This window comes from Podarcis liolepis (genome assembly GCF_965112155.1).
Source record: "Podarcis liolepis genome assembly, chromosome: 3".
In the NCBI taxonomy this organism is placed as follows: Eukaryota; Metazoa; Chordata; class Lepidosauria; order Squamata; family Lacertidae; genus Podarcis; species Podarcis liolepis.
In genome coordinates this window covers 124,044,375-124,059,569 of record NC_139557.1, presented here as the reverse complement: position 1 = coordinate 124,059,569, position 15,195 = coordinate 124,044,375, and the positions used below count along the sequence as shown (strand labels likewise).

The 15,195-nt window shown below is 50.3% G+C and overlaps 1 protein-coding gene across 3 annotated transcripts in view; it reads right to left on the bottom strand.

Annotated features, from left to right (window-relative positions):
• The window catches only part of SELENOI (selenoprotein I), a 55,927-nt gene extending 41,010 nt beyond the window's left edge, over nucleotides 1–14,917 (bottom strand). Inside the window, exon 1 of one of the 3 annotated variants that reach the window (XM_083494662.1) lies at nucleotides 14,683–14,917. In XM_083494662.1, coding sequence (XP_083350788.1) covers nucleotides 14,683–14,739 — 57 coding nt within the window. In that variant the 5' untranslated portion in view covers nucleotides 14,740–14,917. Of the gene's footprint in view, nucleotides 1–4,413; nucleotides 4,540–4,639; nucleotides 4,759–14,682 lie in introns of those variants that run through there. The other 2 variants (XM_083494663.1, XM_083494661.1) reach the window with 2 other exon arrangements.
• Nucleotides 14,918–15,195: the final 278 nt, after the last annotated feature.

The window sequence follows — 15,195 nt, the reverse complement described above, 5'->3', positions numbered from 1 at the left end:
TCTGCGCAGGCAGAGAGAGACCAATGGGCAGAGGAGCGCGAAGGACACTCAGAACCCCCAGCCTCTTCTCAGAGCCCAACACAAGGGACAGACACTCAGAGAGCTGGCCGCCTCCTGGAAAAGAGGCAGGAGGGGTTGTTTTAGTTAAATAAATTGTTCCAATTGTCATTAAGGAAATGGTTATTTTTCTCCAATAAAGTACAGCAGAAAGGTTGTCTAAATAGAAACAATAATTTCAGAATTATCTGTCTATGTATTTCTAATGGTATAACCAAATCAGTAATTTTTGATATAACTGTAAAAACTACTCTGAAAATTTATGACTCCAAAAACAAAACCTTCATCTGGTTGTAAATATTAAGATTATACCAGCAAGGTTGAACCTTTCTGCAAAAAAAAAAATGAATTTAATCAAGTCTTACTGACTAGTGATTTAAATTGTGATTTAAATCGATTTCATTTAAATCAAATCCATTCTGCTTGGGGGCTTCGTACAAGTTTGGGTCCTGGCAGGTTGCAGCAAAATCTAAACTAAAATCACCTTGGCAACAGCATCCTTTGATTCACGTCAGAGGACCTGATGGAGGCAGGAGCTGCGATGCCTGACTGTTAAAATTTAATCTCCGTTTTGTCAGCCACTGAAACAAAACAAATATTTGAAGTTCCTACGTGGAAATCATTCAGTTTCCACGATGATCAAAGGTATTTCCCTGAGCAAACTGCAGCGAAGCAGAGCAGGAGACCTTGAACAGCTCCTGGCTCATCTCTAGACCCGGAGGAAAGGACTGCACATGCAAGCTGAGGAGGACGCCAGTTTTGTTGAACTCCTGTGTTACCTGCACCTTTCTGCCTCCACGCAGACACAGCAGTTCTAGCAGCCCCCCAACGCCACTGAGGTCCAGCTTCCTCAGGGGATGCCCCAAATTGTTTCCCAACCTAAAGGTGAACTGATGATGGAGCAAGCATGGCGTGTCAAGTTTGAGATTTTTATGCGGGTAAACTGTGGCTCTCCTCCCCTCCTCAGCCACGAGCTCACCAGGTGACCTTAAGACAGGTCAGCAAGAAAACAGGTCCCTCCTGCAAGGAAGCTACAAATAAAAAAATGACACAATTGCAATGTGCTGCATGCAGAAATAGCAAGCACAGCGCAATTACAGGGAAATAGTCAAGTTAAGCAGCTACCCGGAGCTTCTCAGAAGAGCAGCTTATACCAGGGGTGAGCCAAAACTCTCCTCGCTATTTGTGGGCCGCAAGTGGGGGAGGAATTTTACCAAACACTCTGCAGGGGTCCTCTGCAAACATTTTAACATTTGCTCACCAGTTGCTTTAACTATATAGTTAAAGCTCTGGTTTTCCCAGTAGTGATGTATGGAAGTGAGCGCTGGACCATCAAGAAGGCTGATCGCCAAAGAATTGATGCTTTTGAATTCTGGTGCTGGAGGAGACTCTTGAGAGTCCCATGGACCGCAAGAAGATCCAACCTCTCCATTCTCAAGGAAATCAGCCCTGAGTGCTCACTGGAAGGACAGATCCTGAAGCTGAGGCTCCAAGACTTTGGCCACCTCAGGAGAAGAGAAGACTCCCTGGAAAAGACCCTGATGTTGGGGAAGATGGAGGGCACAAGGAGAAGGGGAGACAGAGGACAAGAAGGTGGGACAGTGTTCTTGAAGCTACCAGCATGAGTTTGACCAAACTGCGGGAGGCAGTGGAAGACAGGAGGGCCTGGCCTGCTCTGGTCCAGGGGGTCACGAAGAGTCGGACACGACAAAATGACTAAACAACAACAAAACAACACCAGTTGCTCCATCTCCTTGATCATTTTGCTTCGACTTTTCGGAGCCTTTCCCAGGTCTTTAATGTCTTTGTTTGAGGTGAGGAGACCAGAACAGTACACAGTACTTATCATCCCCGTCCAATTTGGTTTCAGAGTGGCATTCCCCTTGTCCAGGCATAGGTAAACTCGGTCCTCCAGATGTTTCGGGACTACAACTCCCATCATACCTAGCTAACAGGACCAGTGGTCAGGGATGATGGGAGTTGTAGTCCCAAAACATCTGGAGGGCCGAATTTGCCTATGCCTGCCCTTGTCCCTCTCTAGTGAAATTTCCTTATTGCTTTTGCTCTTTCAAGTTTGCTGGAGGGAGGATGATGGAGATGGAGGCTTCCTGCCTGCCTTCCCAGCACAACGGGGCCCACCCAGGCTCCTTCGCTGCCTGCCTTTCGGCGGGCAACAAAGACAGCTTTATCCCAGCATGCAGTTAACCAACTTGAACTATGCATGCTCAATGACACTACAGGCCATTTTATTGTTCCACAGTCTGCTTGTTCTGCACTTATTGTTCCTGCTCTGTTTGTGAAACCTTCCTGGGTGCATGTATTCAATGAAAGGCAGGACAGAGCAAACACTGTGGCTAGACAGTAATAAATAAGAGGCAGCAAGCTATCTACCGACAGAAGGAAGAGGCAGGATATTAGTGTACAAAATCAATTCCGGAAACCGGTACTATTCTGTCCAAGGAGATGGAGGCAGATGGGCTGGGCTCAAGAGAGGCACGGAGGGGGACAAGAAGAGTGAGAAATGTCCCACTCACCTCCCTTCTCTGATCACCGGAACCCCCCCCCCCAAAAAAACCCTCTCTGGTTACAGACATTCAAAAGAGGATCACCAGTCTGGTAGCTTAGTCCTGAAAAAATCCATCATGCTTCACGCGGGATGTTTCACACTTTACACCCAATTCGGGAAAGTAGCGGTCTTGCAACACGCAAAAAGGAATTTCCCAAATGGGCCCCCAGAAAGTCAGAGGAGAATGGTGGGGAGGTGCTAGTCACCTGCGCAGATCTGCTCATAAATTAAAAGTCAGCCAGGCTGCCCAGCTAATTACAGCTCCCTTAGCAAGAAAAGGGCAGTTTACTGCAATGCACCTCTGGCTGGCTGCTCATCTAAGAATGCTTCCCCAGGGAAGGTGCATTGCTCAGTGGGTGGAGTGCCTGAATCACACCCAGGTTCAACCCACACCATCTCCAGGCAGATTCCTTGTCTGAAGCCCCAGAGACCCACTGCAAGTCAGTGCTGCGCTAGATGGACCAGCGCTCTGACTCAACAACAGCTAGCCTCCTAGTCACCCTTGTAGGGACAATATCCAGGTAGGGCTAGAAAAGTCCCTGGAAAGAAACCCTGGGAAGCCACAACCAGCATTCCCTGGCCTCTTCCTCTGCAGTCGTTGCGGCACTGCAGTTCCCATCAGCCCCAGCCAGGCTCACCAAAGGACCATGAGATTGTGCAGCCTAACCCTCTGCAGTGAAGGGATCTCAACTGAAGGTTCCATGACAGGTGACCATCCGACCTCTGCTTAAAAACCTCCAGGGAAACAGAGTCCACCAACTCCCGAGGGAGACCGTTCCACTGTCCAACAGTTCGGACTGTCGGGAAATTATCCCCGGTGTTTAGTCAGAATCTCCCTTCTTGCAACTAGTAGCCATTGGTTTGGGTTCTATCCTCCAGAAGGACACACACAAAATCACCAAAAGGAAGTCAAGTCAATAGGCTGATGCAATCATATCATCTCTATGACCACCCTGCCCTCCCTCAAAACCCATGTTGACCACTGCCTGGGTCTGCAGTACATTACACAATGCAGCTGAACTATTATTATTTTTGTGGTGGTGAGGAATGGGATACCTCAATTATAACCTCAAGATAAAGGTAAAGGGACCCCTGACCATTAGGTCCAGTCGTGGCCGACTCTGGGGTTGCGGCGCTCATCTCACTTTATTGGCTGAGGGAGCCGGAGTACAGCTTCCGGGTCTTGTGGCCAGCATGACTAAGCTGCTTCTGGCAAACCAGGGCAGCGCACAGAAACGCCGTTTACCTTCCCGCCAGAGCGGTACCTATTGATCTACTTGCACTTTGATGTGCTTTTGAACTGCTAGGTTGGCAGGAGCAGGGACCGAGCAACAGGAGCTCACCCTGTCGCGGGGATTCGAACCGCCAACCTTCTACTTGGCAAGCCCTAGGCTCTGTGGTTTAACCCACAGCGCCACCCATGTCCCCTAACCTCAAGACAGCGCATGCCAATCCCCAGCTTGCTCCTTGAGTTGCAGGTAAAGTGGCCCTGCCCAACCTTCTTGGCTAGCTTTCAACCCCAGGTGAACTTCAAGAAACACCTGCAACATTGCCAACAGCTACCTGTAACCAAAAGTTACAAAAGAGGCAGTACCTGACCCAATCTCCTTCCCCAGCTATCAGCCATTGCATCACCATATAATCTTCCCTCCTCCCAAGTCTTTGGGATTCTTGCTTACCCACGCATCCACCGCCCTCCTGCCCCCCAAACACAGAACCACACCCAAGCACCCAGAAGCCTTGCTTTCTGATGTGAATGTGTGATATGTTTGCCCTAGAGCAGTTCATACGTGCTTAAACTGTGCTTGCAATCTCCATCCTAGCTTCCTGCTGTCCAGGTGCCAGGGTGGCTGCCAACATCTCATCCTTTTCCCTCCTGCAGACCAAAGGATGCTGCTCCTTGGAAATCTTGCACCACAGGTCAAGCATATTTTTAAAAAGAGCAATTTCTATTTGCCACTGTGCGCCACTTCCACAGTCCTGGGATCCTCACTCCTTTCGCCACAAGACTCTCACCTACCCATCACTGCATCATCTTCCCCCTTTATAACTTCCTCCTTCCTCTCACTAAAAACAAGAGTCAGGATTTCCAGTAATCCCAACAGCATAGACTACGTGGTTCTCTTCTCTCCCCCAGCCACCCGCTTTTATCCTTACACCAACTACAAATCCCACAACAACGATTTGCTCCACATCAAAATAACTCCATCAAAATAAGCTCCACATCAAAATAACTTGCTTGGTGGTGGAGACACACATGACCTTCTCTGAACTGCAAACTGAGATGAAATCCTACAGCCAACGCGACTTCATGTGCGTTAACACCTTCCTGGGTTTGGAGAGGACAGGATAGGAGAGGATTCCTCCTACTGAGCGCCCTTTTCTCAAACCAGCTGACAGTTGTTTTGCTGAACATAAAGGTAGCATGCTTAGGGGAGCAAATTATTTTTAGTCTTGCAGATCCCAGGGGAAAGTTAAGAGTGCCGTATATGAGATTGCAGTAGTAAACTGTAAGAAATGCAGCAGCCACAAGCCAGCCCCGTATGTCTGATATTATGGGATGGGCATCTTAATTCAATGTTTATGTTTGCGGCTTTAATACAACCAGACGGCAAGTGTCCCTGTGTATCTTTCTGAAGTACCACTGTCATCCTGCTCCTTCTTCCCTTCACCAAGGGCAGTAGCAGGAGAGCATCTGCTTCGCTGAAGGTCCCAGGGTCAAGGCAGGTGGATCTGGGAATATCCTTCATCTGTATAAGGCAGCTTCCTGTTCCTACAAAAACGGTGCCGTTTCAGAATTTGTTTTTGTGCTGCTTTCCCTGGCATCCATCCACCATGTACACAGATTCCTATGTTCCTAAGTGAACAATGATTTATGCCTTACTGAGCCATTACTCAGCCTGCATGTTGGCCCAGCCCTCGTATATCCAGAAACCGAAGACAGGTTTCCTTCCAAAGAGGTCTAGAATATCACTGAAGTGGCCAGGCTCAGAGGCTTAGCTTACTCTCGGCCTCTCTCACACAGGCCAGAGCTTCTAGTTTCAATGCAGCTGTAGGATTGCCTCCATAGATGAAGAGGAGTAAACAATGTCTCCAAAGCCAGAAATGGCCACCGAAGTGTTGTGTTTAGCAACACGGTAATGCAGAAGACAGCATCTTAAAAAGCAGAGACATCACCTTGCCAACAAAGGTCCGTATAATTAAAGCTCTGGTTTTCCCAGTAGTGATGTATGGAAGTGAGAGCTGGACCACAAAGAAGGCTGATCGCCGAAGAATGGATGCTTTTGAATTCTGGTGCTGGAGGAGACTCTTGAGAGTCCCATGGACTGCAAGAAGATCAAACCTCTCCATTCTGAAGGAAATCAGCCCTGAGTGCTCACTGGAAGGACAGATCATGAAGCTAAGGCTCCAAGACTTTGGCCACCTCATGAGAAGACTCCCTGGAAAAGACCCTGATGTTGGGAAGGATGGAGGGCACAAGGAGAAGGGGACGGCAGAGGACGAGATGGTGGGACAGTGTTCTGGAAGCTACCAGCATGAGTTTGACCAAACTGGGGGAGGCAGTGGAAGACAGGAGGGCCTGGCGTGCTCTGGTCCAGGGGGTCACGAAGAGTCGGACACGACTAAATGACTAAACAACAACAACAATGCAGAAGAGGGAACTGTGCATCCCTCCAAATGTTGTTGGGACTCCTAATTCCCATCAGCTCCAGTGAAGCTGAATGTTGGAAGGCTCAGGACAGATAAAAGAATGTATTCAAGCAGTGCATTCCTGTAGGCAGGCATGGCCACCAAACTTGATGGCTTTAAAAGAGCATTAGACAAATACATGGAGGAGGAGAGGGTCAGACTTTATGAGCCTTGGGGTCCCTTCCAACTCTACAGCTCCACGATTCCACCCCTTCCTCTTGCTAAAAGATTCCCAGCTCTTAAAAGGCAAAAGCTTGGTGCCCCAATTCAGCTGAGGCATGAGCCCTGACAACGAACAGGTTTTCAGCTGTTGTGATATACCCAGCCTCATATACCTGGGGCCAAAGTGCACATACCTTCGGGAGGAAAGGTGAGAAGACATACACTGAATTTGCTCTGCTACAAGTTAGTCATTATAATTATTTGATTGCTTAGGAATTGCTTGACTTAAGCAAACAGCTTTCCAGTAACGCAACCTAATAAAACCATGTCAAACACATGCAGATTTTGGGGTGCAGATTGAAGGGTGAACACTGAAACCAGGAGATGAGAAGCTTAAGGTATTGTTGCCACATGCTTATCTTTGTGTTCTCCATATGCTTCCTAATAAGAGGCAAAAGCTGCCCCGTGAAAAGCCACCATTTAACACAGCATTCAGCTCCGCTTTGGCTTCTTGGAAACCTCCCACTCGTTCCAGCAACAGCTTGTTCTCATGTCCAAGTGAATGAAGCGAACTGATCGCTCCCCTTAAACTCTCCACCCAGAGGCATTGAGCTGGAAACCGGAAGAGTGGAGGACTTTGCATCCTGGAGAAGAAGTAGGATCCAGAGAGCCAGGGTCACAGGACGGCAGCGTGAGCCTCACGCAGCTCCAGCTTGGACTCTGAACGTTAAGAAGCCAGGGCTGCCGCACAATGCCTCCTTGTTTCGGGGAGCGTGCAAAGGCGTGCATGAGAGGGCAGGGAAATTCCTTCCTTACCTAGAACCCCTGAAGAAAAAAGGCAGCAGAGCTCTACAATCCAACCTCGGCTCCGACAGGAAAAGGGGCCTCCGGAAGAGACAAGCACTGGGGGGTCTGCTATAGATGGCTGTTTTGCTACCAGGAAGTTTCACTTAAGAACATAAAAGGAGCGTCCTGGTCCAGGCCAATGGCCTATCTAGTCCGGCATCCTGTTCTCACAGCGGCCAAGCAGATGTCCCAAAGGGAAGCCCACAAGCAGGATTCGAACACAAGAGCAGCACAACTGTGCCAGCAGATCATTATCGGAGCAAGTGTTTAGAACAGGGGTCAGCAACCTAAGGCCCACGGGCCACAAGCTTGGTCAGCTCCCGTGTGCCACGCTAAACCGGCACGGGGACTGCCTTCCATGACACTGGCCGGCTTCCCATTGGCTGCAGGAAGCTCCTGAAGCCAATGAGAAGCTGTGCATGCCTCCTCCGCACTAGAAATAGCGTTTGCCCACCGCGCCATCTGTGGGACCGTGAACCGGCCCAAGCCACAAAAACCTTGCCAACTGCTGGTTTAGAATCTGGTGTCTGAGTTTTAATTTTCCTCATCCTGCCCTCTTCCTTTTTCCTTGTGTGCTGTGGGTTTTAGATTGTAAGACTGCGGGTCGGGATTGGGAGTCATGTATATTAATTTCAAGGAGTCTACTCTGCCACCCATGCTGCTGTCAACAGTGGAGTTCGATGGGGCTGTTGCAATTAAAGACCATCAGATCGGTGTCCCCAGGATAACCTCGTATGAGTATTCAGTTTAAGCTCCAACAGGAAAACCTGGAATCAGCTCTTTAATTGAATCTTGCAGCGTTCGAGTCAATTGCAAAGGACGCTGCACAGCCTCATCTGCTTGGGGCAAGCTTCTGCCCCACAGCAGACACAGGGGGGAGCTGGTGGGGAGGGAATCCTGCACCCCTCATTAAACCACAATGCAATTTAGTGGCAAAAAATCAACAGAGTAACTTGAGCACCAGTGAAAGGGCTGGAAATTTTTCCATTACCGGTACCTCGTTTTACCAAATAACAGGTTCCACTTCTAGAAATGCCTTGTTTCGTGAAATTAATTCGTTAAATAAAAATAATAAAAAGTACAGCAGTCAAGTTGGACAATCTGAAAATTGTGATTCATTTTTCCAGGTGACCAACCCTTGAAAGCATTCAATATATATTGCGCATTAATGTGATTTATGAATGTGTGGGGGGTTGGATGAGGGAAGCATTAAATTATAAATAATCTAGACATGCTAGTTGGTTTCTGATTGATTTAGGATTATTAGAAAATTTTCCAGAAAGTGTCTTCTTCAAAATTTCCAGAAACATGCACATCTCTGCCGACTGAGTTATGGTCTGTTATAATCACTACAGAATAAATATTCAGATTTTCCAGAAATCAGGTTTTGTTAACAGGATGAATTATTAAATCTGTGTGCATGTGCACTGACTTATCCTTGTGAAAGTATTATTCCGGCTGCCCCAATATGGGTCGGGGCAGGAGCTATATAAATCTTTCTAGGCAGGCTTTTGGGTATTTTCCCTGGCAACGAAACCAAAGAAAATGAGGTCAGGAGAGAGGGACAAACAACTGTGTTGTGTGTCTAATGAAAGTTTAATCCGGACAGCCTTCACCTTCAACGGAAATTGCCTACACATTATCTATTTTTTCTTCGTGACCATCACAGTTATAAGCTCCAATTTCCTAACTGAAAAATATATCTGATTTTGTCCTCGGGCAGCTTAAAGTTCCTAGGTCTCCTGTTATTTGCTTTCTTGGAAATCAAAACTGAAGCCCCACAGAAACTACAATTAGGTGGTTAGCCTGTTTTGACAGGGAGAAAAGGGTTTTAACAGGCTGTAGCACTGTGATTATTCAGAGTCGAGAGACCTTTGAATCTGCTTCTGATCCAATTCACTGATTCTGGCTCCTGCATCTAAAAAGGATATTAGAATATAGAAGGTGGGAAAGGTGCAAAAAAAGGCAACCAAAATGATCAGAGAACCTTCTTCACATAATATATACACGGCTAAACTATGGAATCTGATACTCTTAAGATGTTGCAACCACCATCAACTTCAATGGCTTAAAAAGACGTTTAGGGTAGGGTTACCAGACGTCCCCAGTTCCTGGGGACACTCCCCGGATGTGCAAATCTGTCCCCGGACAAATTCCGTCCCCGGAATGTCTTCAGATTTGCAAATCTGTCCCCAGGAAATGTGGCAGCGGCAGTCAGCAGCCTGGAGCCAGCCTGGTAGCGCAGTTGGCTCTGGCTGGTTTCAGGAGCTGCTCGCTGCTGTGGTGTCTGCAACTTTTCCTCGCCAGAAATCCCCATATGACGTGTCTTGTGCATAACACATCATACGAGGACTTCCGGTGAGGAAAAATGGGGGGCGCCATGGCAGTGAGCAGCTCCTGCAGCCAGCCAGCGCCAACTGCACTACCAGGTTGGCTACGGGCTGCTGACTGCTGCTGCCACTGCTGAAGGGGAACCGGGATGTCTGGCAGTATAGATCTCCCTCCCCATTTCCCCTTTGTTTTGACTGATGGGGGGAGGCTCAAGAGTTGTGGGCGGGTGGCCATTGCCCAGTTTTTAAAAAAAAACTCTGCACATTTATGTTTCACAGGGTGCGAGAGAAGGGATTTGTACCTTTATACAATATGCATAAGTGCTTGGGCCCAGAGTCTTTTTCCTCACCATGCCCACTACTGACTCCCTGTTGCTAGGTAAAGGTAAAGGGACACCTGACCATTAGGTCCAGTCGTGGCCGACTCGGGGGGGGGGGGGCTTATCTCGCTTTACTGGCCGAGGGAGCCAGTGTACAGCTTCCGGGTCATGTGGCCAGCATGACTAAGCCGCTTCTGGTGAACCAGAGCAGCGCATGGAAACGCCGTTTACCTTCCTGCCGGATCGGTACCTATTTATCTACTTGCACTTTGTGCTTTCGAACTGCTAGGTTGGCAGGAGCAGGGACCGAGCAACGGGAGCTCACCCCGTTGCGGGGATTCGAACCGCCGACCTTCTGATCGGCAAGTCCTAGGCTCTGTGGTTTAACCCACAGCACCACCTGCATCCCTTGCCCACTACTGACTCCCTGTTGCTACTCAGCTTAAAAAAAAAAAAGTGTCCCCGGATTCATTGAAAAAAATCTGGTAACCATGGTTTAGGGAGCATCATGGAGGCTAAAGTTATCAAAAGCTACTACTGTACTCATAATGGCCATTTATGAGCTCCAGTGTCATGTCTCTGAATACCAGATAACAAAAGAAAACAGAATTCTGGACCAGGTGGGCCTTTGGTGTGATCCTGCAGGGTTCGTCTCACGATCTAAGATGCAGACATGAATCATAGAATCATAGAGTTGGAATAGACCACAAGAGCCATCGAGTCCAACCCCCTGCCAAGCAGGAAGCACCATCAGAGCACTCCTGACATATGGTTGTCAAGCCTCTGCTTAAAGACCTCCAAAGTAGGAGACTCCACCACACTCCTTGGCAGCAAATTCCACTGTCGAACAGCTCTTACTGTCAGGTAGTTCTTCCTAATGTTTAGGTGGAATCTTCTTTCTTGTAGTTTGGATCCATTGCTCCGTGTCCGCTTCTCTGGAGCAGCAGAAAACATCCTTTCTCCCTCCTCTATGTGACATCCTTTTATATCTTTGAATATGGCTATCATATCACCCCTTAACCTCCTCTTCTCCAGGCTAAACATGCCCAGCTCCCTTAGCCGTTCCTCATAAGGCATCGTTTCCAGGCCTTGGACCATTTTGGTTGCCCTCCTCTGGACACGTTCCAGTTTGTCAGTGTCCTTGTCCAGAGGAGGGCAACCAAAATGGTCAAAGGCCTGGAAACGATGCCTTATGAGGAACGGCTAAGGGAGCTGGGCATGTTTAGCCTGGAGAAGATGAGCTCCTCCTGTTGACAAAGAGGCTGTGTCCCCCCCCCCCCCCGCCCAAGGCTGCCTCTCAGATAATCAGTTCATTCCTATAACTCTCAAGAGCAATTCAAAAATCTAAGGTGACTCGGCCCCCTCAAGTTAAGCTAGTAATAATCAGGCCACTCCAAATCCACAGCTATCGACAAAAATTGCAAGACATGCAGCTAAGCGTGTCGGCACCACGGAGCAATATTCAAAACTGGGAAATCTCTGTCTCTTATTGAACCAGCTTCTATTAGAGAAAGGAAGTCTGACCATTTGAGTCTCACATATGGCAGAAAGGTGCAGATGGAAGCAAAAAGGTTTATTCCTAAGGGGGCGAGATGTACCACAGACAAGACACGGTGCCTTCCTACGCCTAAGGTTCAGCAACTACGACTGGGTGACCACTCAGAGGTGGATTTTTAGAGGAATGATCTGTGCAGAAAACCACAGTCCCAACGGACTGCAGAACCATGGTGACCGGCCAGCCGTTCTGACTGCAAAACTGCCCTACTGAAAGGAAAGACAGAGGCATTCTACCCCAAGATTTAAAGAAGTAAAAAACAACCAGAAAAACAAGAAAACACTCCTCCGACCCTCCAAAGCACCAGAAAAATTAAGAATTGTATATAAATGCGCTTGCTTCAAGGGGACAACAGCAGGAGAGAAAAGCGAGGGGGCATTGAGCAAAACCACCGTGCACAGGGCAGCATGAATTTTAACCTCTGACGACAAACATCTATGCTAGGCCTCGCCTTTGTGAGCAGGGAGGATGGAAACAGGAAGAACCGTAAGCGGTTTTGGGGGGGAAAGAGAAAGAGAAGGGGGGAGCAGACTGGGGACACAGAGAAGCAGTTGGTTACACGCCCCCCCCCCCTGTATTTCACCAACCCCGATCCTAAAATATCATCAGGAGAGTAACAGATATTTGTAGGAAAACCCCACTACTGGGTCTGTTTTGCAAACTGAAATGGTTTCCTCCACTCAAACCACTCATCTACAGGGATGCACAGTTTTTGACTAGCCTTGTTCACAAAGATAAAAAATGGGTGACAGCCTGCCTTTGCCCCTGGACAGTTTGTGCCTAAGGAAGCCCCATCCCAATCTCATTTTCCAACAAGAGCAGGAGGCCTGCAGCTAGCCTGTGTGGTCCTCTCATGGGCAATGTGCTCCAGGTGTCTCAGCCACACGGCTGCCAAGCAAGACTCCAGTCGCCCTTTCCCTGGGAAAATGAAGCCGCCCATTTGGCTGCCACTCAGCCAAGGAGCTCCGAGATGCTCAGGGTGACATTTTTATCTCACCTTCCTCTCCAAATAGCTCAAGGTGGCACACATGCTTCTCCCCTGACTCATTTAATCTGAGCCTCCTTCGCAGCCTGGGAGCTGCAAAAGTTGGTGGCGATCAGCCCTGGAGTTTCATAGGCATCTCTACCCCGCTCCCAGATTGGGAGGAAAGGAGGCAGGAGTGGTTTGGCCACTACATTGCTAAGAAAGGCAGTGTGGTGTAGTGGGTAGAGTGCCAGACCATGACCTGGGAGAGCAGGATTCAAACACCCACTTGGCCATGATTTATCATAAAAAACCCCTATATATCACAGGGTTGCCATGAAGATAACATTGGGAGAAGTAGGTACACCACCTTGTGCTCATTGCCAAAAAGGTGGGATATAAATACTGAGTCATGATCACTGTTCCTCTAGCTGACAGGTGATGGCTTCGCAGGACTTTGGACAATGAGTCTTTTTGAGCCAGACTTGGAGAGGATGGGAATTGAACCCGCGACTGCTCCACCACCGAGTTGTAACTACCAGCCACGCCCTGCAATCTGCTCCTTGCCAAAGGAAAGAACATTTAGTATTGCCTGAACTAAGCCACTGAGATTTCGCAATTCCACCATTTATTCCCACATGGCTCTTTCACCAGACGCAGCCCTGACAGTCAGCACATGTCTGGCAAAATTAAAATAACAGCAGGGATGGGGACGGAGGAGAAGAACGCATGTCGACCCTTTGGGGATGTGTAAGGTCCCTCAAGAACCTCAGTACCACAGGGCTAAGAAGGAGAAACCTGAATAACCCAAAAGTTGTCACAAGTCCTCTGTGTGGAGACCATGCGCAGGCTGCCCCTTGCTCACTGCAGGAGAGGATTCTCATGCGCTTGCAGCTGCCCCCATACACTCTCTTCCAACGTGGGAATCATTAATGAGAATCTGTCCTACGATTCTATCTGATTACAGTGGTAAGGTAAAGGTAAAGGGACCCCTGACCATTAGGTCCAGTCGTGACCGACTCTGGGGTTGCGGCGCTCATCTCGCTTTACTGGCCGAGGGAGCCGGTGTACAGCTTCTGGGTCATGTGGCCAGCATGACTAAGTCGCTTCTGGCGAACCAGAGCAGCCGCTTTGTTTACCTTCCCACCGCAGTGGTACCTATTTATCTACTTGCACTTTGACGTGCTTTCGAACTGCTAGCTTGGCAGGAGCAGCGACCGAGCAATGGGAGCTCACCCCGTCATTGCGGGGATTCAAACCGCTGACCTTCTGATCAGCAAGTCCTAGGCTCTGTGGTTTAACCCACAGCGCCACCCGCATCCCAATACAGTGGTACCTCGGGTTAAGTACTTAATTCGTTCCGGAGGTCCGTGCTTAACCTGAAACTGTTCTTAACCTGAAGCACCACTTTAGCTAATGGGGCCTCCCGCTGCTGCCGCACGATTTCTGTTCTCATCCTGAAGCCAAGTTCTTAACCTGAAGCACTATTTCTGGGTTAGCGGAGTCTGTAACCTGAAGCATCTGTAACCCGAGGTACCCTGTATATTTCCTGCATTGCCTGGGGTCAGACTAGATGACCCTTGGGGGTCCCTTCCCAATTCTACAACCCTATCAACTGACTGGGGTCAAGGAGCTCCAGGGGGCGCCCATGCCATTCTCCGCCGCCTCATCCCACCCTCCCAACACCCCGCGAAGGAGGTCGGGCGGCGAGGCCCAAGGCCGCACCCGGGGAGCTTCGCAGTCCAGTTAAATTAGGGTCTCTCTCCCGGGCCCTCGCTTGAGCCCCTAACCGCCCCCACCCCTCCGGCTTCCGAAGAAGAGACCCCGGAAGGCCGGCGTGGAAGCTGCACGAAGGAGCCACCCAGCCGGCTCTGCCCATCTTGCAGCCCGGGCACGTGAGAACCGGCAAACACGTGGCAGCCGCTCGCTCGCTCCCTTCTGCGTTGCTGCCCGGCGGGGAGCAGTAGCGGGGAGTTCCGCAGGCGCCCGGCCAGAGGGGGGGGCCCTGTGAGGGGAAAGGCAGGAGGGCCGGGAGGGAGGGAGGAGGAGGAGGCCCCGGCGGGGAGGCCCCTCCGGCGCCTGAGAGGAAGGGCGGGTCCCGCGTGCAGCCCGGAGAAGGAGCCCGGGGAAGGGAGAGGGGGTCCCCCAAAGGTCATCCAGCCGGTCCCCCGCCGCCCCCTCAGCGCGCCCACCTTGTACTTGTCGAAGCCGGCCAGCTGCTCGGCGCTCACGTACTCGTAGCCGCCCATGGCGGAGGCTGTCGGGGAGCGAGAGAGAGAGAGAGAGAGAGACGCGCCTCGCCGCCGTGACAGGCGCCGCCGGGCAGCTCCCTCACAAGCTCCCTCACAGCGCGCGAAGGAGCGCCGCGGCCCGCCCTCGCCGGCTTCCGTACCTCGCCCCGCCCCCGCGACAGATCAGCCCACCCGTGACGTCAGCGAGGCGCTCCCCGCCCTCCCTCTGCGGCTCCTCGCTCCCGCGGAGCCATCTTGAGAGAGGCAACGGACGCCGACGCCGCCTCTGGGCACGTGACGGCGTCGCGAGATCGGCCCCCGTGACGTCAGCAAGGCGCTCCCTTCCCTCCCTCTGCGGCTCCTCGCTCAGGAGAAGCCATCTTGGGAGAGGCAACGGACGACGCCGCCGCCTCTGGGCACGTGACGGCGACGCGAGATCGGCCCGCCCGTGACGTCTCCCAGGCACCTCCCTCC